Raw genomic sequence first — 25,631 nt, 5'->3', positions numbered from 1 at the left:
TACTATATAAATATAATTTTTATTTATGAATTTATTTGACTAATTCTTATGTTTATTTTATTTTGATTTCTCATAAATTTTCTTCTCTTTAATAAACTTAAGAGGAAAGTTCTATTTTTAAGCTAAATAAGAAAAAAGTTATATTTTTAAATACACATGGTACTTATCATGGGAATACATAAACAAAAATATTTAAGTTAAAAAAAATAAAAGTTTTATTTTAAAAAATGAATAACTAAAGCTCACAAAGAAAAATTTAAAAAGTTTAAATAAAGTGAAGGGTAATTTTGTAAACAAACAACTTGTTCTTAAAATTTATCAATATATATTATTTTGAATATAACAAACCAAACACTCAATAAGAAATAATCCCAGGACAACTTATCCCATCATAACTAATCCCAACATAACTTATCCCAACATAACTTATCCCATCATAACTCATATTCAAACCAAACGACCCCTAAAAGATTTAAATGTGTTGCCTTCATTGTGCTAATGAGAATGAGTAGTGAACTAATCATTAGCTTCCAGAAAGATAAGGGAGTACTACACACAGAGGACTGATTTCACTGTGCCGCCTTCACTGCCTTTTCGATGTTTATCAACCTTCACATCATCCCAGCTAAATTCTGTTGCAGCAAAAAAATTATACATTAGGAACACTACAAAATAGGACAATAGTATAACAGCTTGATCCTGAAAAAAAAAGAAAAGAAGAACCTCCTATGCCATCTACAGAAGAACTTCATTAAGCATGTCTGAATTAGAAAACATCATAATTTAGAATTCTTATCTAAGAAAAGTAAGTATAATCATTGACTTTAGGAACAACAAGAAAGCTGACTAGATCTAGTATAGTCATGTTTGTTGGAGCACATGCATGATTCACCCTATACAAGCAGCAAATACCACAATTTACAAGTAACAACAACAACAACATACTTAGATATCTTAAGGTGTTTGTACAAAAATAGTGAAATAACAAAAAGAGTGAGTTAGCACTATATGGTCATCACAAAAATATTAAAACTCATGGTGTGTCATCTTCAAACTCGTCTTCAGACTCATCGTTTGACTCATCTTCAGAATCATCTTCATACTCATTTTCAGACCCGTCTTCACACTCTTCTTCAGACTCATCTTCAAACTCTTCTTCAGACTCATCTTCAAACTCTTTTTCATACTCAACCTCAAGTTGTTGAGTAACAAATTCCTCCGAAGGCACATCAATAACAGTTTCTGGTACATCAGTCCTTACTAAGGTAACTTCACCATCATCTTCTGGTATGGATGGTCCCATCAAGTGTTCAGACAACTCATTTTCATAACTTTGTGGGAGATCAGATTCAAATTCATCACTCATGTTAAACAAGTCTCTCGAAACAGTCTTCATAGCTTAATGTCTATCTTGATCATATGGATCTTGCACATAGAAGCATTGATGTACTTGAGAAGCAAGCACAAAAGGCTCTTCCTGAGAGCATCTCTTGTTAAAATAGACATAAGTAAGGCCATAAATATCTTTTTCAACCTCATACCAATCGCACTTAAACAGAACAACCTTAAAATGACTATAATAGTCTAACTCAACTATATCAACTATTCTACCATAATAAGTCAAATCTGTAGCAATCGGGTTCTTATCCTTTGATCTTGCAAAACTTGTAGTTGAGGCAACGACTGTAACACCACTATTTTGTGTTTTATGCCTTGCATCACGTTGCCTAATATGGAATCTATATCCATTAATGAGATACCCAGAGTATCTTTTAGCAACAAAATTTGGTCGTCTAGACAATTATTTTATCAAATCAGGCACATCCTCTTGCAAAGCACGAGTTTCAAACCATTGAGAGAAGTTTTGACAATGATCTTTGGCCTTGCTCCATTTAGATCTTCGCAGATGATTATTAACCTCTTGCTCATGCTCTCTACACAATATGTACTTTTTTGTTAAAATGATAAATAAAATAAGTTAAAAATTAATTATACAAAAGAAAATACTATATAAAATTAAAGTACCTAATATATTCTTGAATCTCATCACAATTTCCCAATAAGTATGCATGTGCCTGACTTAGTGACTTGTTATCTAAACTAACTGGATCAGTTTTCTTTGCTCCTAAAGGACATCCCTTTTTAGGAAACAAACTCACTGTTTCTGCATCACTTGGGTCACATTCATCATTATTTCGGGCTCTTCTGTTAAATCTGGTTTGTACTGCCCTATGCAGATATCTAGAAAATAAATTCATACAGTCTATTCCCACACACGCCTCTACTATGCAACCTTTTGGATAACGTCTGTTGTGGATATATGATTTGAATGTACCCATTTCTCTTTCAGTGGAATACATCCATCGGTTCTGAACTGGACCACCTAATCTCACTTCATTCACCAAATGAATAGGCAAATGAATCATTATATCAAAAAATGACGGAGGAAAAATTCGCTCCAACTGATTTATTGTTTCCCTGATCTCTACTTCTAAGCAATCTAGTTCCTCCAATATGATATCTTTTTGACACAAACGTTGGAAGAAGGAACATAGATGAATCAAAGGAATAACCATATGATCTGGAAGGATGCTTTTAATTGGTATTGGAAGCAAGTAATGTAACATGAAATGAGCATCATGGGTCTTATAACCAGACAATTTTCTTTCATCCAATTGCACACACCTAGATATATTGGAGGCACTACCATCAGGTAGCTTGGCTGTCTTTAAAACTCCACAAAAAACAGATTTCTCTCCATTTGTCATTGAGAAGCAAGCTTTTGCAAACTTTGTTCTCTTATTATCTTCAGTATCTTTTGGATGAAGATTCTTTCTAATTCCCATCTCTTTCAAATCATACCGGGCCTTTGCATGATCCTTTGTTTTGCCAGGAATATCCAAAAGAGTTCCAAGTATGCTATCAACTATGTTCTTCTCTATGTGCATTACATCAAGGCTGTGGCGTAACAAGTTGTGCTGCCAATAAGGTAATTCAAAAAAGATTGACCTTTTTTTCCATGGGCCATCATTTGATCTCTCTCTTCTTTCCAAACACATTTTCAAAATCTTGTAAGCTATTAAGCACATCGGTTCCCTTTAATAAAGGTGGAGGAGGCCTGAAATCAGTTTTTCCATTGAAAGATCTTTTGTTAGATGTCCATGGGTAGAAAAACACGATGATCCATATAACACATTTTTTGACTATGCTTAAAATAGTGAGAATTAGTGTTATAGTTACAACAAGGGCAAGCAAACTTTCCTTTTGTACTCCATCCAAACAACATAGCATATGTAGGAAAGTCATTGATTGTCCACATAAGAGCTGCTCGCATTTGAAAAGTTTGATTTCTTGAAGCATCATATGTTTCAACCCCAGAATCCCACAACAATTTTAACTCATCTATCAATGGTTGTAAGTAAATATCAATGTCATTTCCAGGTGATCGTGGCCCAGGTATAAGTAAAGAAAGTATTGAATATTCAGATTTCATGCACATCCAAGGTGGCAGATTATACGCCATCAACATAAATGGCCATGTGCTATGAGATATACTCATGGTTCGAAATGGATTGAATCCATCACTTGCTAATCCAAGTCTTACATTGCGAGAATCTTGTGCGAAAATTGGATGCAACCTATCAAAATCTTTCCATGCTTGACCATCAGCGGGATGCCTTAACTTTCCATCTTTAGAACGTTTCTCGTCATGCCACCTCAAAGAATTAGCCGTCTTTGAGCACATAAATAACCTTTTGAGTCTAGGAATTAATGGAAAGTGTCTCAAAGTCTTTGCTGAAACTCGATGTGATTTCTTAGAAGGCTCAACCTCACTATCAACTTTAGGATTTTTAATATATCGTGAAGCTCTGCAAGTATGACAAAATTCATCATCCTTATGATCATTCCTAAACAACATGCAATCATTTGGACATGCATCAATTTTCTCATAATCAATACCGAGATTCTTAACCATAGACTTGGTCTTATTGTAAGACGGAAGAATGTTCAACTCGGGCATTACCTCTTTTAATAATTCTAAAAGAGAAGTGAATGATTCATTGCTCCATCCGTGTAGACACTTCAACAAATATAAACGAAGTGTGAATGATAATTTAGAGAATCCTATACAACCAGGATATAATTCTTGGCTTGCCTCTTTAAATAAGTTATAGTATTTCTTGGCATTTTCATTTGGACCATCATAAACTCCTTCAGCCTGTGCAACATCTCTAAATTGATCATTTAACAACCCATCAATATCATCACGTGAGTAATCCATATCATCGTCAACATTCAACTTGATATCCCATTCCCCGTGATTGATCCATCTAGTATAACCTTTAACAAATCCATAGCATATTAGATGATCATACACTACATTCCTTCGAGTCCAACGAATATTACAACATTTTGCACATGGACATTGAATTTCTTGTCCTTGAGGATCTCCATAAGAGTAAGCAAAATCTAGGAATGATTCAACACCATCAATATACGATTTGCTATACCTTGCTAAATCAATCCAATCCTTGGATGAGATATTTGAATTCCTAGAAAAATATATCAATATTTAATCTCAGTAACAATCATTAAATCATTAATTACTTCACAAATAAGTTTTAAAAGTCATGAGTAAGTTACCAGAATCAGGTGTTATGAGATGATAATAGTTTCTTACCTAGTCATGGCGCTTGTGCTATGCCAAATCAAACCTTGAATCCTCCACAAATGTTTTTGAATGTTGATTATACTTCTAAGGAAAAATAAGTAAAATTAATAGGATAGACACAATTAAGAAAGAAAGTAAATTAATAGGATAGACACAATTTAATAAACTAATCAAGATTAAGCAAACATCTACTACCATGTTTAAACATTCAAGCAAACATTACAATGATCCTATAATAGATAGTCGATCACACCAAAAAAACTTAAAGTTTCGTAGAGTTTATTCATTCTAAGTTATCCCTGACCTAAAGCAAGATTAGCTATAATCTTGGATCCTAAAGGGTGAAATATTACTTATAGAAGGACTTTGAATAAGAAGAGTTGTGAAATTTTTCAAGACTCTAGAAGTGTTCAAGGCTTAACAGAATCCTGTGATAAGGTTTACTGGAAACCTGATTTTAAAAAGAGTTCATTAATTTTACTTCAAGTGTTATCTAGCCTTTCAAGTTCTAAAAATAGGAAGAAAACAATTAACACGATCTAAAGCAAGCAAGTTGAACCAGATTTTAAGACTAAAGTTGACTGCATTTTAGAGAAGGAAAAACATGCCCTGATGAATGTTATATGTGCCGTTAGACAATGTTGGAGAGTGCTAGGCATCTATTTTTGCACTGTAAAGTAGCAGCTGGCATATGGAGTGTGTTCTTATCAGTTTTCTTATCTACTGCAGTTAACTGCCAGGACTCACCCTACAATCAGAACCTGCCAGGACTACCAGATCACTCTGCTTCCTTCATAAAAAATTCTATAATCTGAACCTATGCACCTCCCTTATTCAGAAACATACCAGTCATATTCAACCATTCTGCATCAGAATTCTACCTCCTGAACCTTGTGTTTCCAAGCAGTCAGACTATGTCCAATAGCAGAACAGAGTTCTGCCTCCTGAATCCTTTCTTATTCAATTCTTTTGTGTTTTGTTTTGTATAGAAGTTTGTTGCTTTGGTATATTGAGTTACAATATTTGTTTGGATTTGTTTTTAGTCTTGTTAGAAATTTACAAGAAAATAGAACCAGCACTTGGTCATACACAACTTTATATCTATTCTCCAACCCAAATTTCCTGAGTAGACTGTTCTAGAGCTGAAAAGCTTAAACTGGTAGAGGTATTAATCAAGAATATGTTCATCTGGTGAAATAAACATGTTCCCTATGCAAATGAGCAAACAATATCATTCAGAAAATCAAGAGGAGCTTCTAGTCACAAAATAGGAGAAACTAACAGTGGAACTCCTACTCCTCCAAACATCCAACATAGAGTATGGCTACATATCAAAAAAGAAGACTCTGTAATTTTTGAAAAAGCACAGTAATATTCCAAATATCAACCAACCTCCAATGCAAGTAAATTAAACTACCCAAGATTGATGGGCAACTAAAACTGACAAAAGAGATAAAACTGTCTGGACTGCATATCGAAAAAATCCTCTAGGAAGCAATATCCAACAACTTAATAAACTGCATACACAAAGCATCTCTATAGGCATACATTTGCAAGAATTAAGATTTTAGAGACTGTAATGTTTTGTGTAGCTGAACTTACAGAGTTATAGGATTATTTGGCTATACTTGTGAGTATGTTAGACTTGAACACTACGGAGACAGAGTTATAGGATTACATGATTTTATTTGGCTATACTTTTGTGTAGCTGAGCTTACAGAGTTATAGGATTTTAGAGACTGTAATGTTTTGTGTAGCTGAGCTTACTGAGTAATACTTGTGGCTTCTTTGCATTACTATAGTCTTGAACACTACGGAGCTGGATAGTTTAATTCAAAATTTATAATATTAAGGAAAAAAAAGATAGATACTTACTGACTCAAATGCTTTCGAGTAGTAATTCCCTCTTTCTCGTCTGCTCAATATGCCTAGGGCTAACTTTGACTTTAAGATTTTTCGCAATTTCTTTCCCTACTTTGAAATTTCAGCTATAAGAACCCCAAAGTAATCAATTCCTTCTAAACACAAAACAAAAATTCAATCAATTGACTGTTTTTAGTACTAGATGATTAGTAGAGAATAGAAAGGAATCTCAGTTGTACGAAATTGGTACTTACGCTTCACGAAATCGGTATAGGAGAAATCTTCAGCTCAGCTCTTCAGCTTCCTCTCTTCAGTTCTTCGATCCTCAGTTCTTTAGCTTTAGCTCTTCATCTCTTCGAGAAAATCGGGTTCTGGAGAAGAGAATCTTCAGCTCAGCTCTTCAGTTCTTCATCTTCCTCTCTTCGATCTTCAGTTCTGGAAAAAGCTTGTTCTACAGACCAAGAGTTATGTTCAAGGAAAGAAGAGTAAAGTGTATGTTCTAGGAAAGAAGAGAAAGAGAAAAGTTTTTATTAATGTTTTATCAATTAATATTTTTGGCCAATAAAAATGGGAGGGAGAGTTAAAAATGTTGGAGGGAATATAATATTTTGGTGAAAACTTTTAGGCCACACTTTTAATGTGTTGTTTTTATAATTATAAAAATAAGACACTTTAAAAGTGTGGCCATATATGTAAATAGTTGTTGCCATTTATTTCATTTTATGACAATGCTTATAAAGTGTAGCCTATACCATTAAAGAGTACGCTGTACAAGTGTTGCCAATATTATCGATGCCAAAAGTTAAAAATTTAGGCTACATTTTAAAAGCGTTCCCAAAAATATTTTAGGCAACACTTTACAAGCGTTGTCCAGATTTAGTGTGGCCATAGGCCTAAAATGGTGTAGTGGAAGTTCCTAGATTGTGTAAAATAAACCTTTTATAAAAAAACAAAAAAACTATGTAAATTCACAAGCAAATATTATTGTGAAAATCAAGGGAGAGTGTCATTTTAGAAAAAAAATACAATAATTTATGATTCCCCGAGCTTAGGGTTCAATTAGAGGGGTAGCCGATAGATCAACTCATTTCAGGGTTAACCCGTCTATCAAGCATTATCGACTTACAATAGAGTTTTACATTTTAATAAATCAAGAAATTAACGAATCACATTGATCATAACAATTATATAGAGATTAAGAGTATAAATATATTTAGTGATCTAGAAAGTGGTTTTGTTTATATTCAATACATAAACAATCATCTTTACACAGTCCATTCAATATACACACAAAGAGTACTAATACAAGAATTAGAATGCGACTACTTCATAATCAAGATAAAATAATTCTCTATATTTCTCACTATCTTTAATCACAAAATTAAAACTTTAACATCCACATTCATTCTCTTTTGCTTTGATGATCAGTACTAATTTTTTCAAAAAACAATCGATAGAACATAGTATATAGTATCGACTAGTATCTAAACCAAATGAAACATCTAACTAAACTAATGTTTTTCTCAGAGTAAACATATAATTGATGCACAATATGAATGATGAAGAGTATCCATGATAGAGTTGTCAAATAATTAAAAATGTCCCAAATAAGCATTCTTCTTCCTGACATTATGGCCATTAATGCCACTTAGTCCTTTATGAGACATGTTCTTTTATGATCATCAAATGTTGTATTCAATAAATGTTCATTCACATCATTCTTAATTACAATCGATTTTCTTGATCCTCAACTTTATGAACAATACCTAACCAAATTTGCATGTCCTTTTAATTATATTTCCTATCATCTAGAGCAAAGCTATTTGGTGTAAAATTTAGAGGTGTTAAAAGATGATTATCTAACTTACAATTTATTGCATTAAAGTCATAAAATTAATTTTCGAAACGAAAAGCTCTTGTTTATCACATGTAATGATATGATGATTTCCTTTCTTAGATATTAGCAAGAGGAGTCATGAATATCTAAATACTTTTATGTCTCAACTAAATTTTCAAAATTGAGAAGATTTTCCTTTTTCTTATTCCATGTTGTGTTTTATGTTTATCTAATTTTATTTGAACTCGTATGAAATAATATGATGCTTTGTTTTATTTTATTTGTGTTCCAAATTAACTTATTAGCATATATATGCATGTGTTTGTATAACTGTTTTGAGACTTGTTAACATGATAAAGATTGAAATACAAGGACTTGGTAGTGTTTTGGAACATATGAAATAATATTAAAGAAATAACTTTTTGTTGCTCTTTACAAGGAATTTTTCTTTCTAACAACTTAAACTCAAGACATTTAATTAAGGACGAAAAAATTTCCTCTAAAATTAATGTCATTCTATAATTTTCATCTTTTATTTCGTTCCATTTAAAATTTTAAAATCATTTCTTTACTATTTTAAACTAAAAAAATATTAATATACAAAGAAAAAAAATGTGTTTTAAAAGCATTAAAAAAATTCATATATTGATATCGAAAATTATAACAGAATACATACTTTTAGCTCAACTAAAACAAACTAAATAGAACATAAAATAAAACATATCTCAAAATTCTAAAATGATATCAATTTAAAATTTCATCATCATTGGTTCACATAACTGATAATAACTTGGGGTGGTATTCCCTTACGAAGTGCTAGGTGCATTTTTCAAAGATAAAGCCTAATTTTTCAACTTCTCTAGACGATAATTCATAGTAGAGACGGTGGTCCTTAACCATGCTTCAAATTTTGTTATTTCATCTGCATTTAATTGGTCAATCGATTTACACTTACTTCTTTGACCATTTTCTTCCATTTGACTAAGCTGAATTAGTGTTTGAGAACATTCAATTTCTTCTATGTGCTCAAGCCTTTTCTCCATAGCATCTAGGTGATTGTTGAGTTGATTCACCTTATTTCGTGCTTGATCTGCATCTAGGCGAGTCTTTTCACTTGATTGTGAATTTGGACTCAAAAATCGCTCAATGACCGCTTCAGTTGTTGGGTGGAAAAATGAGAAAGGTTTATTTGTAGGTGAAAATAGTACTATTCCAATATCAACACCACACAATTTAACAAGTTCATTTGCCATTTTGTATAGATTTGAGCAACGTTTGGAAAATGCTACATCGCGATCACGTTGTTTTTCTATTTTTGACATTGGAATTTTTTGTTTTCCTCTAGTCTTCTTACTCTCCATCACTAAAGTTATAAGGAATGAGAATAAGAAAAAAGATTATCAAGAATCAATATGTTTCTCCAAGAAATGACACTTATGAGAACTAGAATACTGTGACATTATTATTTATATACATGAAAAATAAACTAACCAAATTCTATAATTGCAAGTAGGTAGAGAAATATATTATTTTAAGCTAAAAAAGGAAAATATTTTATTTAACATATTTAATAAATTACCAAATGTGGCTAGATAGTGTGTGGATATAGTTTGAGGAAAGACCAACTATGCATCCAAATCTTTTAAAATTTTGCAGTTAAAATAAAAAAAATTGACTTGCATTATAAAACACAAATCGTGTAATTGCAAGTAGTTAGAGAAATCTAACATTTTAATTTAAAATAGTAATTATTTAAATATATTATTATTAATTGTGATTAAATAGTGTGAATATAGTTTGAAAAAACACCAACTAAGTATATGTTTCTTTTAAATTTCAAAGTCAAAATCAAATTGTTGACTTTCACTAACCATAAATAAATGTTTTAATGAATTAAAACAATGAGAATTCAAGCTTTCTACATGCATTAATATTAATCAAATGTAAAATTTAAACTTAAATTGAAATTTTCTTGATATTCTAATACTAAAATAAGTCGAAATTAATTAAAAGATTAGCACATTGAGAAGAAACCTTATAAGTACATTAACTACAATGAGTATTTGAAGTTAAATTGAAATAAATAAATATTTAATATAGTTACACTGCAACAAAAATAATTTTTAGTGGCAATAAATATGCACATTAACAAAGAGTATTAAATTATTTATCAGCATTACTTAATTGTCATTAAAATGAATGTCGTTATAAGCTTTAGAGACATTTAGAAAAAAGATTAATTGCCACTAAAAAATATATTTAACGATAATTAAATTATTATCATTAAAAATAAATGTAGCACTACTGTGAAATGCAATATTTATCATCAAAGGTAAATAACGATCGTCTCCGCTATTTTTTTTGGTCATAATCGTCTAAAATACTAAATAAAAGATTATGCTACTATTTTTTATGATATCCGAGAATTTTTTGGGCTGGGAATCAAGGAGAAAATGTCTTGGTAGAGTTTCAGTTATGAATATATTGTCGACCATACTTATAAACGGGAGGCTACATAGGCACGTTAGAAAAAACCCTTACTTCTTTCGAGTCGAGAGTCTACGCAGAAACAACTTCATAGGGTATGATTTACGTACATCAATTCAACTTTTCCTAGACTCCCCTTGTATAATCACAATAGGTGAGACTCCACTTATATAATTACAATAGGTATATTGTTGTTTGATTGTTATACCTCTGCAATAACGTTTGACATTTAAATCTTATTTAATTGTTATGCATAAAAATTGTTCAAAAAATCTCAATAGATATTCATCTTTCATTAATTAAACATTAAAAATAGCTAATACATTATTAATGAATCCATAACTAGTAAGGGAAATAATATTTTGTCTCTCTTGCCAATGTACTTTTATTAGAACTCATGATCACAGCCAAAAATTATAAGCTTTCTATATAAAAAAATGACAGTTGAATATTTGAGATTATATACAGGGCAAAATGGATGCAGAAATCACAACTTCACCTCTAAATGATACAGATAATGCAATTATTTACACCTACAATCACCCGTTAGGGCGTCACGTTCCAAGAACAACGCCTCAATCCCAGCAAGTTGGAGTCAGCTATAAAAATCCACACTGTCCATTTCGCTCAATTTAAGCTCGTCTCAATCCAATGTTTTATAAATTAACAGGATTGCCCCTATACAAAAGCTATTATTACCACACCAATCCCTTCCGTCTCCTAAACCTGTCAACACAACCTGTGCTCATCCGAGACTTCTCAGGTTTGTTCGACTTCTTTGCCTTATCAAGTCGACTATCCAAACTGTTTCTTGAAATTTCTGGAAGGTCAGAATGCAGATTGAGTGTGTTTGAGGAGACACTTTCAGCTGGCTTCTTAGTGTCAGAGACTAAAGATGGTTTATGAGAACCATTTGTAGTAGTCTTTGATTTGCCAAGACCAAGAACAAACTTTTTTAGATGCTTGATGTAAACTGGGTAAAGTTCAAGATTGCAATGACCGCCTCCATTTATCCATAATGGTTCATACTTCTCCTTGCACAGTTCATAGAGTTGTTTCCCGTGGGAGCAATCAACAACTTCATCTGCTGTTCCCTACACATGGAAATGTTAATAATTGAGTAAAATGTTAACAATTACTTGTACATTCAAAATTGTCACATTCAGATGATTCTTGGCTGTTATCAGGCCACTGATTAAAATGGCTACCTGAAATTCAGTTTCTATCTTTGATAAGAAAGAACATAACATCAAGATTACGAGTGTGTTTAACATTCTGCAGAAGTATTTCATTAGCTCAGTGGTTTGCTAGAAAACAAAATTGTTCCAGTTGCTGCAGAAAGAAAAGTCAGTTCATTCAATGTATATATATAATTCAAGAATCCATTGGATGGTCTAAGGGAAAAATTAAAGTTACCCCCTGAACTTGTTCAAAAAGTCATCACACACTTCAACTTAACGAGCGTTCTATTCCCCTATGCTTGATCAAAGTGGAAGTAATACCCTTAAAGATGACGTGGCAGAGAAAGTGCTCACCTTTGAAATGGACGTAAAACAAAAGAAAATGTTAAAAGCGCGCTAAACTGTACCGTTGCCATTTTCTAATTGGATATTATCCAACTAATTACACTTAAGTTGAAAAAGCTTTTGCTCTTATTCTTTTACCATTTTGTACTGTACTTGTTTCTCCTTTCATATCAGTAGTAGTAGCATTACTCTTATAGTTTCTTACATTACACTTCTTTTTACTACCTGTTCTTTCTTGTGCTTCGGTTATTGCATTATTTAGTTGTTACTATTCTTGTTTTTTGAATGCTATGTAATGCTTTCCATATTATTTGTTATGTCCTCTTTACTTCTGTATTTCTGATCTTAAACTACTTTGATATGCGTTACTTGAGCTGAGGAACCTTCAAAAACAATATCTCTACATCCACGAGGTAGGGGGTAAGGTCTCCGTACAGTCTACTCTACCCTCCCCAGACCCCACAATGTGGGATTACACTAGGTTTGTTGTTGTTGTTATTCTTTTTCCATTCTCTTGCTCCTGTTTTCTCTCTCTCGTTGTTGCTTTTCTTCATTCCCACTAGAACCTCCACCATCCTCCATCACCATTGCTTCCGTGACCTCCACCAACACCAGAGAAGACCTCTTTCCCAGTTTTCCATCTCCACCGGCACCATGGCCATCCCCGTTCCTAAACACAAAACCTATATACAACCACACTTCAAAAAAAAATTCTCTCAAATCTCCACCTTATCCCCTCATATAATATGCCAGAGACCACCAATCCCACCTATACCTCCTCAAAACCAGCCAACTTCACCTCTTTGGTCTAAAGTTCCAGAATACATCACATGTCATTCACAAAAAAAAATTAAAAAAAAGGCAGAGACAACCATAATAATCAACACTCAGAAACCGCCTTCATTTCTCAGCCTCATCATATTTACAGTACAATAAGATTATATGTGGTTGAAATATGTGTGATCGAAAAAATTCCGGTGAAGTTGTCCTTTCAGTTCTATTTTTAACTTCTGGATAGGGGTCTCTAGGAAAATGATGGCTGAACGGAGAAGATTCTTAGATGGAGAAGGGTGGAGATAATAAAAGGATACCCAAGATTTTTTCCCGGGCAAAGCTCGCTGGTGGTTCTTCGCTTGAACCCAAATTTGAAATTTAGCATTGGGTTTGAGAAAGGAAAATGGAAAACCTATCTCTGAAAGATCATTTCTTTTGGAATGGAGCATGAAGTGATAGGATGGTGGAAAGGAAGAAGATGGAACAGGAAGATTTTTTGAAAGAATGAGAATTTTAAAGCTTTCCGGATGTGGAATGCTTACTCCACCTGTCCATCACACAACATGTAACTGGTTTTGGGTGTGACAGGGAGGTGGTAGTAGTTCCACTGTGACTAAGAATGGAGGGTAAGGGGACACCCATAAAGTTGGAGTATGAAAATGGATTTTCTGGACAAGTTCAGGGCATAACTTGCGTATTTTCGCAATGTTTGGTCACTCTGCATTACAGAGACATCATCAGAGCTAACTGAATTCTGAAAAAATTCTCTTCCTCTAGGAACTTCTTAACCAAATTCAGATCAAACTATTTTTCATAATATTTATATATTTTTTTTTATGACAAGGGAAACCCGCAGCCGCTACCCTTTAGGTGCGCATAGGGTAAAACCCCCGCTCCTATGCAATAACTCGCAAACCACATAGGAGAGGTAACCCCCACTAGGCAAGCCCGGTGCAACGAGCTCGACCCAGAAGGCAAACCCCTTGCTTTAGCTGGTAAGGGGTTTCGAACTTGAGACCTCCAACATTGAAATCCCAAGCCCAAATTACTGGGCCACCCCGAAGGGTATAATATTTATACTTGGAAGAAAAGAAAATAAGCATGACTTACCTAGAAAGTTAATCCGGTGGCATGGAAAATATTCAGTTGAAAAAAAGGAAACCCATGATCCATCAAATAGCAATTCTCTAGAGAAGAAACTACAAGCATGGTCAAACAAGTAAAATGGTAGTCCCCGTACCTTCTCCTCCCCACATCCTCCAAGGACTTCATACCGACTAAAGGTTGTAAGAGTTTAACTGAGGGCTCCGAGAGAAGGGGAGGAAGGAAAGTAAATTAGGGAATGGAAGGATTAAAAAGTTGAAAAGAAGACAACTCACATGGATGACTAGAACAGGACAATTCACCAAGCTAATCTTTTCGACATTCTGAAATAAATTGGAGGAAAAACATCAGTTTGTATAAGTGAAAATAGGGAGAGAAAAAGTAATCAAATTATAACCTGTTAAGAGTGTAAATTACCTTATAAATGTCAAACCAATGTGTGTGTTTGAGAGGGTACAACACTCTTAGACCAGACAATATTGGACCGTGTAAAACAACAGCTCTTAAATTGGGTGTGTGTGATGCAAGATCAACGGTTGGACCACTTCCAACAGATTGACCATACAGTATTAGCTGTTCATCTTTGACCTCATACTGCTCCTTTAGGCATTTATATACTGCATCAATGTCCGCGTATGTATTACACTCAGATGGCTGGTTCAGAGAAGGATAGTTTTTCATATTATGAGTAACAGCTGACAGCAATAAGGAGAATAAACCCATAAGACAACCTAAATACTGTCACAAAACATTCTCAGAAATGAAAGTTTCTTCACTGATACTTCATTAGATATCGAATTTCGTATTTTTTATAAGGTCCTTAGATATCTATTCAAGACTCCAAAAAAACAAGTCATTTACGATATTAAGACAGAAAAAGATGAAGAGAAATAAAAGAAGAGCCCAAACAACATCGTAATCACACTTCTAAATGCACAAACCAAATAGCTAGAGCTAGTGTAGAAGGGAAGCAACAAAATGAAAAATAAAAAGACAATTTATGGGTAGATACATGAAAAGGTTTTCTGGACACCCAACAACAACAACAACATACCCAATGTTATCCCACAAATTGGATCTGGGGAGGGTAGGATGTATGCAAGCCTTACCCCTACCTTTGTGAGGGTAAGGAGGTGTTGTTTCCCATAGACCCCCGGCTCAAAAGAGAAAATATCGAAGTACAGACGCAAGAAAATAATTTTCTGGACATCCATGAAGATTTATTGACGTTAGCTCTTCCAGCAGTACTGGAAATGCTAATCATAAGGCTATCACCTTAAGATGGTACTCCGTATTAACATACACCTAATAATATACTTACTGAACAATAGCATATCAACTAAAGAGTCTTTAGCTACCTTTCTCAAGAAAAACATATCAACTAAATTGTCATACGTTGTAAGAAATCAAGAGGTGATTACCCATTTTTGCAACATAAAACATACTGTAGAGGCTCAACAACTCACACAAGAGACACAAAAACCAAAGACGAAGGATCTCCTTGGCATATTTTATTCATGAACTTCACTTCAGTATTTCAAAATGAATTATTCAAGCTTATGCTAGTTACATACAGGCAATTACACACAACTTCTTAAAATCAGTTACTGTTCTTGCTTAAAGGGAGGTTAATGGCTTAAGAAATCCTCAGGATATTGGTTACTTAGAGCTAGGACATGTCTTCCTTATGAGAAGGGAAAATCAACCATTTTCATAAAACACAAAGTAGCGCTAAAAATGCCAAGTTGCATTTGGCAGGGTCCTAGAGAATTCACTGGACCTAGAACAGAAGCTTGCTAAGTTATAAAAGGTGCTTTCAGCTTATGGTTACCATGCCAACAGAGAATCTAAGCTCATGGTCAACGACATCTTATGTGGTTGCTCAAAACAAGTAGATGATAGAACGCTTGTGTAGAAAACATTGCTAATTTATACTTCTCACCAATGCATTTTGTCTGATAAGATGGGAAATTCCCCTAGACTTGGATTTATAAGGCGGCTGAATGTTGTCCAGAAGGTTGCCTTTGTTGATTTACCCCTCCCCTCCACTTCCCCCAATCGAAATTAAAAAGGATAAAGCCACCATAGACATCATCATTTAAACAGACTTTCTGCTGCTATCAACCATGTAATACCATTTATGGTTATAGATATCTAACCTTTCCAGTCGACTGTCCATATCCAGAGTAATCATACCTAAAGAAGCACACATGAACAAGTCAGTGAAGTATAAGAAACCAAGGAAAATAGAAATCCTACTGTCTAGTTTGACAAATTTATATACCAAAACTGAGAAGAAAGAAGAGAAGGATTTAGGCATAAAATCATGTGAAAATAAATGATTTGCATATTCATTAGACCTGTGGGACACTTCAGTAAAAGTATGCTATAGAAAAAATATAATGCAGCACAGTCTTAAGCTACAACAAAAGAAAAACATTATCTTTATTCGTGTTCTCCCTCTACCAAACAAAAGAATTCTACTAAAGCAATTTTTAAATAAACTCCACCAACAGTAGTGTTATGAACTTCATAATCCAGCTCCTTGTAATAAAATATTCTCATTTATTAATCTAAGTCCTTGATGAGTTTTATATGATATCCATTCCTTACAGTATGACTCTTGAAGGAAGATCCAAATTCATAGCAAAAGGGGGAAAACTCGTATAGAAGAGCTTACAAAGGAAACATATATATGGATTTCCTTGCCAAGATACTTATCCTTTATAAATACAGGTAGGATATTGTATGTGCATCAAATAAAGAAAAAAATTTAGCACTATCAGTTGCTGCTATATAATTCTCCTTTGCGTTCTTTCAAAGGCTCTTCTGTGGCATCCCCTCCATGTAGTCGACGTAAGTGTCTGTGGAGTCCCCCAGAAAAAATCTTGAATATGCGTTGCATGAAGAGGCAGAAACATGGTTCATGCATGTACATGTTTTTCGATCATAAGAAGACTCTAAGGTAAACTCCTTCTGTTCCATTTTAAGTAAGGTAGCTCACTTGTAAAAGTCAATACTAAAATCTTTCAAATCACTATAAAAGTTTTTGGTCATATCTTTAAAATCTAAAAGTAAGGATAAGAAAATTACATTTTACTAATGTGCCTTATTTATGCTCCATTAACTATTTAGGCTTAAATAGATAAGTCTTCATTATATGAATTCTATGGAAAGATTTCGTTATTCTTTGCTATGTCTGCTTTGCTTTTGTATGTTATTTTCTAAAATTGTTTTGTTATGAGTTACTTGAGCCGATTGTCTTTTAGAAAGAGTCACTCTACCTCGTGAGGTAAGTGTAAGGTCCGTACATGTACATCCTACACTCACCAAACCACTTGATGGGATTAAACTGGATATGTTGTTATTGTTTTCAAAACAATATATTTCCCCTAAATATGCCATAGCACACACTCAGGAGCAAGGGTTTAAATCAGATGACAAAAAGAGAAACAAAGATGAAAGCAAAATTGGATAATTTTATTATAAGCAATTCTACAGAGTAATGAGAATTTTACCCCATGAGATTGACCCGAAGACGGAGGCTTAACTCAACAAACAGTTCGAACATTTGCCCCAAATCAGCAGCATTTCCATGAGAGTAAAGCATAGAGGCGGATGCCTTTGGGTGCTTCACGTATACGGCGACGATTTCGTTTCCCCGGTGAGTCCGCAGCTTCAAAACGTCGACGTTTTCCCTCCGAGGTATCTCAGGTATGCATAATTTACCGCCACATGACTTGTCAGAAACAACCGTGTACGACGGAGGATTCGGTGGGAAAAACGCGAATTTAGCGGCGATGGATGACGTCACACCGCCCATATTAATAACATATGATTCATAAATGGAAGTATCTTTTTTCCTTTTGATGACGGTAACGTTATGGGTGGTGGCGGTGAGAGATGATGTGGTGGTGAACGGCGGCGCGTGAATGGGAAAGAGGAGCCGCGTTTAGAGAAAAGAAATGTTGATCCTTGGAATTTCATATTTCTGTTAATACTCTCTTTGGATGGTTGTTACTCTCTTTCCAAAATAGTGTATGAAGTATTTTTCTCCGTTTCGTTTTAGTTGATCACTTTCTTTTATACACATATTAAAAATTATAAATAAAAAATAATTTTATTAATTCACTCATGTAACAAAAATTCTTGAAATTTTACAAACAAATATGAACATTTTCAAAAAGAATTAATTGCAACGGTAATATGGAAAAAAAATTAATTAATATTTTCTTAATTTAGTAAGGTTAATCAACTAATATGAGACAACTAGTTTTATTAAGATGATCAACTAATATGGGACAAAGGAAGTAATTTATAATACTTTTTGTATAATTTTGGAATATCTGAATTTTAATTTTAAAAAATTAACTAAATTGGTCAAATTGACTCTCGAAAAATAAAACGTGATTTGAAACAAAGGAAGTATTATATTATATTGTGTTGTGTATCATACTATATATTTTTAATGAATATAACACTATGCATACTGGGACACGACTTCCGATCTTGACTTAGACACGACCTCGACCCAAATCAGGATCGTGAGTCAATTCCCAGGTCAAAGTAGGGCCAAGGGAGTTGGGTTTGGGATTTTGAGTTGGCTTTGGGTTTGGGGGGCGAATCTAGGGTCAGGAGTCGAATCTTGGATTGAGGTCGAGAGTCAGGTCTTGAGTTGGATCCCGAGTTAAGATTGGGTTCTAGGTTGGGTTCACGAGTTAAGTTCAAGAGTCAGGTTTGGGGTTGAGAGTTGAGTCCCTGGTCGTGATTGAAAAATGGGTCTTAGGTTAAGTGGGGAGTGGAGTCTTAGGTGTCATAGTATTTTCCTAATGATGCATAAATGCTCATTGGATAATATTTTCTACTTATTAACCAAACACCAAAAATGAAGTAACAAAACCACTTATTTTTGCTTGAAATTATTTTTTTGAAAAATAAGTGATTTTCTTACTTAGTTTTTTGTGTTTGGTTAGTAAGAATTATTTTTTTTATTATTCTAAGAGCATTTATGTATAATATGGACAAATACTATTATAGCGAACGTAGATTCCCACACTTTAACACAAACCTGGACCCTTGTCCCGACCAGAAACCCCATATAAACCTAACATTAACTCGAGACACAACTTTGACCCCACCCTTGATTTGGGACTAGACCTCTAAACTTGACCCCAACCTAAAACTTGATCCTCAATCTAACCTTAGCCTAACACTAACTTAGGACCCAACAACAAACCTAATCACAAGCCCCGACATGATGTTGACTTGTGTCCTAACCCCGTTCTTGATCCCAAATGAACATCGAAGACCTGACATTAAGTTACAACCAGACCTTGACCTCGAATAGGTGTCAAAATAGGTCAAATTTTAAGTGGGGGTTGGGGTTGAGATTAGGAGTCGGTGTCGGATCACTAGTCGAGATTGTAAGCTTGTCTCAAATTAGGGTTGGGTCCTAGGTCTGGCTCTAGGTCGGGGTCAGGTCCCCAAGACAGGGTTATGGTCATCAAGTCCCAGTTCAGAGTTGGGTTTGAGGTTGAGGTTGGATCTTAGGCTAAGGTTTTGGTTGGAGTAAGGTCTAGATAGAGGTTGCGACCAAATTTGGGGTTAGGATCGAGTCTTGGGTCGGGGTTAAGAGTTGGTTCCTAGTTAGAAGTTAGATCCTAAGTCGGGTCGAGATTTAGAGTCAGGTCTCTGATAATTGAGTTTTGAGAGTCGAGTTTAGGGTCGAGGCTGAGAGTCTAGTCCTGATAAGGAGTTCAATCTCATGTCGGGATTGGGGTCGGGGTTCTAGTCCCTAGTAAGGGTTAGGAGTCAGGTCACGGGTTGGGAGTCTAGTCTCGAGTTGGGATCAGAGTTGGAATTGGGTTCTAGGTTGGGCTTGGGGTTGACTTTCGAGTCCCGAGTTGGGGTTACGAGTCTTGTTTCAGGTCGCGGTGAAAAGTTGGGAGTCTAGTCCTAAGTTATGGTTGTGGTTGAGGTTAGGGTCGGGAGTTAGGCCTCGGGTCACGTGGTGAGGTTGCAAGAGAGTTTTAAATTTAATTTCTTACTATATGTAGGAAAATTATTTTCCTTAAATTGGAAGAATATTAGTTTATTTGAAAAATATTTTTCCGAATTTTTAAGTCATCCAAACCAGAGAAAATTGGAAATTCTTTCCATCCAAACATTCCCTAAAATTTAAGGTTCAAATGCTCATGGATCACGACTAATCATCATGGATGTCTGCTGTCTTAAAAATATAGTTGCTTCTTAGAGTTTCCAAATAATTTTGGGGCCAAAAGAGTCCTTAGTTTATATGTTTTAAGTTTTTTTGGAGGACACATTTATATTACAAACTTCATGAACCCTATTAATAAATATTATTTGATGAAAACTCTTATTCCTATATAAAAATAGTTCTTCTTTTCTTGGAAAAAAAAAACAATTTACATTGAGAGACATTGATCAAAAGGTGAAATCACCGACTCAAGTACAAAATAACAATGTTTTTGAATGTTGCTTGTTGTTTGACTTAGAGAGTGTTTGGATTGACTTAAAAATTGGTCAAACATACTTTTAAGTCAGTTTTTGACTTCTGAACTGTTTCACAAATATAAAAATAAGTTAAAATAAGTCAAAAAATGACTTAAATAAGTTAGAAAGTGTTTGACAATGTTAAAAATAACTTAAAATAAGTTTAAAATGATTTAAAATAATTAGTTAAAAATCAAAAGTAAGTCTCCCCTAGTTTTTTATTTTTTAACTTAAAAGTAATTTAAGCTTGACTTTTTGTTTTTGACTTAAAAACTATTTTTTTAAAGTCAATCCAAACGGGCTCTTAGTCAAATCCCAAAGATGAAATTATTATTTATAGGCTCCAACTATTTTCAAGAAACATCTCGCCATAACTATAAGCCAAACAAAATTTAATTTTGGATCGCTAATATCATGATCATCAATATTCTAATAATTTGATGATATTTCAATTCGAATAGTTGAATGATATTATTATCTTTATTCTAACAATCGCAACACTCACCATTTAAAACAAACTATTATAATTATTGTGATATTTTTCGATATCAGTTATTTTCTCGACACAATCACACGAAACATCCCAAATATACAAGCTCTCATATCATCAATACTAATTAAATTCATATCACAAAATGCAATACTAAAATTTTTCAACCATACACCATGTTTAATAAAAATGAATGACAAAGGCTATTACAAACCAATATCATAAAAAAAAAAATTAATCAATCCAAGCATTTTTCTCATGCCTAGCTAATTAAAAAAACTTAATGTCTACCCTTGTTACCCTTTGGCTTATCACAAGGCAATCCCTCTTTATCTCCTTTGCAAATTTGTGCAAAAAGATTATTTGGATAACCTCCTTGTTTATTCAAGACGTAAAATAAGTCAGTTGAGCACCCGTTATCGACATTATTAATAAGTTCCGCGTACTTGCAAGCTATCTGCGTGAATCCGTTACAACACACAAGTGGGTTGTAATAAGGTCCTTTGCATGTTCTGATGAGAGGTGACAAGTCTTCCTTTTCGAATTCAACGGGGCAATCGTTCTTCACATAGAACTTTTCAAGAAGGCCACGACCTCCTAGCATGTGAGCATTTAGTGCATCATCTGCATACGAAGAAGTCAAAGAGGTTACATAAAATAGAAAGTTGAATTATGCCATAAATAATGTAATTTTATGTTTAAGGGAGGTTTAGATGAATCTCATTGATCGGTCTTACCTTATGTGAACCTAGTAACTTCTATTGATCAAATAATGTATTTGTAATAAGAAATTCATAAAATATTTATAGACAATTAATTGTGAATCTAGTTATTATTTTATGTTAATATATAAACTTTAAAATCTGAACCGGTTTCTAATGGAGTCTAGTGGGAAATAACACAAAATAAGGAATATTAAACGAAATAAAAATGGAGGATCACCGATGGTTGTGGACTATATATGATGGAATAGTAAGTACCCTCTCTATCCTTAATCAAAGTCTTGAATCTGAACCTATGAAATGGAGTCCCTCTAGTTGGGATCGAAGCGTGTTACCCTAGAGTGAAAATCCCAAAGGCTTAAATCTAAATTAATCCGACTCCATAATGGATATGACATCGAGAACAAGAGCATAAATAAAATAAAATGAGAGGAATAATTACATGAGATGTGGTTTGGGGAAGAGGAAGCCAAGCCAATTGCAAGGAAGAAGAAAAATAAGAAGAAGCATGATCTTTCAAATGCCATTGTTGCTCTTCTTCTTCTTATTTTCTTCTTCTTATTTTGATACACTTTTTTTTCTTTTGAATATTTTCACAATTTTTCTTATTTATTTATAATGCAGAGAAAGACAGAAAGACTTGGAGAAACAAAGGCTAAAAATGAACTAGTTTTTTTGTCCATTGATTTGTTCCTTCTTATAGGCCCTTAATTTCTCTTAGTTCCAACTAATCCAAACACTATTTTCCAAAAATTATATAAATTTCTTAAAAGTTATTCTCTATAACCTAAATCAAACATAAAATCTATTATGGTAATTCATGCTCATCTTTTTTACCATATATGCTAATATTTTCCCAAACGACCCTTAATGCAATCTATGGATAGAAGGGGAAGTTACATATTTGTAGTTATATTCACATATTAAATATAGATAAAAATATATTATTTTTATTGGGTCTTAATTTGATGGACAACTATTTATGTTGATTTATGTGTCTTCATTTCATTGTTCAAAATTATCTTTCGTTCTATATTTATTCAGATATATGTGGATTAAATTAGATATAATTTATGTATATAAGTGTGATTTATATGTATATGGGATACACTAGATACATGTATCTAGTACCTTTGATACATGTAATATCTGACTTGAAAACTGAAGGAGTGGTTTATCTGACTTAAAATCTAGTACAAAATTATTGAAAGAGAAGTATCGAAAACACCCCTAAACTTGGCGCGAATTATTATTTCAACTCCGAACTATTGACAGTCTTAAAAACACCATTTACCTAACTAACTTAACTTAAATGTACCCCCGATCTTCCAACATGAGTGAAATACACCTCTAAATTCTCACCAAATTTTGGGTATTTTCAACACTTCTCTCGACTTTTTATTAAGAGTCGCATGCTCCTATAAAAGTTTGAGACCACTTACTATCTCATGTGGTAGATCGGGAGTGTATCAAGGGTGTACGTGTATCTAAGTTTAGTTAGTCAAGTAGATGGCGTTTTTAAGTCTGTCAATAATTTTCTTTTTGAGGGAGGGGTGGGGGGACTAACAATTTGCACCAAGTTCAAAGGTTTTTCAATACTTCTCTCAATTATTAATAAGTGAGACAATATTAATTATTTCAAACTATAGTGAATTCATATTTATGATAGAAATATTCGCGTAATATGTAATTATTTTAAACATAAAAACAATAATTTAAATTTCAGGTTATCGCAATTCAACCTTCAAACCAATGTCTAAAGTTTACCAATCCCCCGATCCAATTCTTTCTTCCGTTTCTACACATTCCAACAACGATCGCGCAACTCTCACTATTGCTCTTAGGTTCCCCAGAGATCTCTTTATCAACGTGAAAGAACAAGCAGAAGAAGTTTGTAATTACCATAGTGGTTAAGTATGCAATATTTTTTTTCAAATTATGACTATGTTTTAGATAGTGACATTCGAAGTGATTGTCAAATATTATTTCAACAATTTTTGGGAACCATTTACCAAACGAATAACTAAAGTTAAGAATTATGTTACAAGAAAAGTATCATTTATCCTGTTCATCATAATTAAAGTTTGAATTTGATTAGTTTAATAACTTTTAATCATTCATAACTTGTGAAAGTCGTATGAAATATTTTTATATGGTATACTAGGTGATGAGATTTTAAAAAATCATTATGTTAACCTTAAATGTTCTTTAAAACATTACATATATTTTTGTGAATGATACAAATATGAGCAAGATGGCTCAAACACCATCCTTGTTTATTGTACAAAAAATTATAAAAGAATAGTCTCCATTTTGTTAAATGGTCATAGAAGAAAAAAATTTGTGGCTCCAATAACCACCTATGGATCACTACAAAAAGTAGGAAATGACAATGAATTTTAGCAAAAATTCATCTTTGGAAGCTAAATAGTGACATATTAATTATGTAATTATATTTTTGTCATGAAGATAAAAAATAAACAATAGGTATTTTGTATAGTAACATACTGCCTATGAAGATTAATGAAAAAGGTTGATATTGTTGATATATTTACATGGAAGAACATTTTATGTTGGTGGGATAAGAAAGTGATCATGTGTAGACATAGTTAATCAAGTATAGATAATGACATCTAGCATGGTTAATTCTATTAATGGCATCCAAATTGTCATCTATAAACTTTTAGAAAGAAAAAAAGACAAATGTCTAGACGATAGAATTGCATCAACACATAATATTATATGTGTATTCAAAATTCTTGAAACGAAATGCTAACAATTATTAAGAAAATATATTCACATCTAATAATACATTTAGATTAAATTATTTGTATTTAACATGCTTCAATTAATCTAAATATAACACATATAGTACTCTATATGAATGCATGTATTCTAATTTCTCTTTGTCATACAATGTGTACGGTATGTATTTATGCATATTTGCATTGTATGTATACATGTTTGGTTTGAATAATTATCACTATATACTCAATGTATTGCATGTTACTTAGATGATACTGGGGTGTCAAAAATGTACCCAAATATAGGTAATCAATTCAATCCGCTCAAAATTGTATGGGTTGGGCTCAAGATAATTTGAATTAGATCAATGTCAACTCATTCAAGTCTTAACCTATTTTAAAAGAATCTTCAGTTGAACCCAATATAATCTTCAATTTCAACATGTTTTAAGACTCTTAATTTGCATTGGTGTAATGTATGTTCCCATATTGAAGGTATGAATTACAATCTATTCAATATCTTTTAGGATTATCTATCCATTTATAACTTATTTTGTTTATTTTCTTGAGTTGAAATTCAAATTGTGGTTATAAAAGGTAAATAACAATATGTTAAAATTATGAGGAACTTTCACATATAGCCACTCAAAAATTGCCTAATTACTCTCTATAGCTATAGTTTGATAATTACAATTCGTAGCTACATGTTATAGGGAGGAGAGAGGCGAGCGAGACTGGGAGAGAGAGGAGAGAGGCAAGCGAGAGAGGTGATATGTATATGTATATCGGTTAGATAATTGTATATTATACATATGTATTTGTATATATGGAAAGCGAGATTGAGAGAGGGAGGAGAGAGGCGAGCGAGATTGGGAGAGGGAGGAGAGAGGTGAACGAGA

At 33.3% G+C, this 25,631-nt stretch overlaps 3 protein-coding genes across 3 annotated transcripts; all 3 read right to left on the bottom strand.

Moving 5' to 3' along the window:
• Nucleotides 1–1,399: 1,399 nt before the first annotated feature.
• Nucleotides 1,400–9,733, bottom strand: LOC125810347 (uncharacterized). The gene is made up of 6 exons (XM_049489849.1): nucleotides 9,328–9,733; nucleotides 5,955–6,018; nucleotides 3,258–4,553; nucleotides 3,058–3,118; nucleotides 2,026–2,978; nucleotides 1,400–1,739 (listed from the first exon to the last, which is right to left on the bottom strand). The coding sequence occupies exons 1-6, from the start codon at nucleotides 9,731–9,733 to the stop codon at nucleotides 1,400–1,402; spliced, it is 3,120 nt and encodes a 1,039-aa protein (XP_049345806.1).
• A 1,559-nt stretch (nucleotides 9,734–11,292) lies between these two features.
• LOC125810287 (uncharacterized) lies at nucleotides 11,293–18,245 on the bottom strand. Its single transcript, XM_049489795.1, has 5 exons — nucleotides 17,782–18,245; nucleotides 16,423–16,459; nucleotides 14,681–14,917; nucleotides 14,539–14,586; nucleotides 11,293–11,953 (listed from the first exon to the last, which is right to left on the bottom strand). Exons 1-5 carry the CDS (start codon nucleotides 18,084–18,086, stop codon nucleotides 11,555–11,557), a joined length of 1,026 nt encoding a protein of 341 aa, XP_049345752.1. The 5' UTR covers nucleotides 18,087–18,245; the 3' UTR covers nucleotides 11,293–11,554.
• A 3,134-nt stretch (nucleotides 18,246–21,379) lies between these two features.
• Nucleotides 21,380–22,545, bottom strand: LOC125810319 (GPI-anchored protein LLG1-like). Its single transcript, XM_049489826.1, has 2 exons — nucleotides 22,431–22,545; nucleotides 21,380–21,890 (listed from the first exon to the last, which is right to left on the bottom strand). Exons 1-2 carry the CDS (start codon nucleotides 22,513–22,515, stop codon nucleotides 21,547–21,549), a joined length of 429 nt encoding a protein of 142 aa, XP_049345783.1. The 5' UTR covers nucleotides 22,516–22,545; the 3' UTR covers nucleotides 21,380–21,546.
• Between the last annotated feature and the right edge of the window lie 3,086 nt (nucleotides 22,546–25,631).

Source organism: Solanum verrucosum, unplaced genomic scaffold (genome assembly GCF_900185275.1).
Source record: "Solanum verrucosum unplaced genomic scaffold, falcon-dt-bn FXZP01000038.1, whole genome shotgun sequence".
NCBI classification, from domain to species: domain Eukaryota; kingdom Viridiplantae; phylum Streptophyta; class Magnoliopsida; order Solanales; family Solanaceae; genus Solanum; species Solanum verrucosum.
Note: the sequence above shows the minus strand (reverse complement) of the source record. Positions and strands in the feature narration are given on the sequence as shown.

Excerpts from the sequence above, each read along its gene's own strand:
- LOC125810347 (XM_049489849.1), bottom strand. The coding sequence starts at position 9,733 with ATGGAGAGTAAGAAGACTAGAGGAAAACAAAAAATTCCAATGTCAAAA. Across the intron at positions 4,554-5,954 it reads GGAGGAGTAGGAGTTCCACT|GAATTCAAATATCTCATCCA; the intron begins GTTAGTTTCTCC and ends ATATTTTTCTAG. Across the intron at positions 1,740-2,025 it reads GAGATTCAAGAATATATTAG|ATTCCATATTAGGCAACGTG; the intron begins GTACTTTAATTT and ends TAATGGATATAG.
- LOC125810287 (XM_049489795.1), bottom strand. The coding sequence starts at position 18,086 with ATGGGCGGTGTGACGTCATCCATCGCCGCTAAATTCGCGTTTTTCCCA. Across the intron at positions 14,587-14,680 it reads ATTGGTTTGACATTTATAAG|AATGTCGAAAAGATTAGCTT; the intron begins GTAATTTACACT and ends AATTTATTTCAG. Across the intron at positions 11,954-14,538 it reads GTCCTGTTCTAGTCATCCAT|GGAACAGCAGATGAAGTTGT; the intron begins GTGAGTTGTCTT and ends TTCCATGTGTAG.
- LOC125810319 (XM_049489826.1), bottom strand. The coding sequence starts at position 22,515 with ATGGCATTTGAAAGATCATGCTTCTTCTTATTTTTCTTCTTCCTTGCA. Across the intron at positions 21,891-22,430 it reads TTCCCCAAACCACATCTCAT|ATGATGCACTAAATGCTCAC; the intron begins GTAATTATTCCT and ends CTTCGTATGCAG.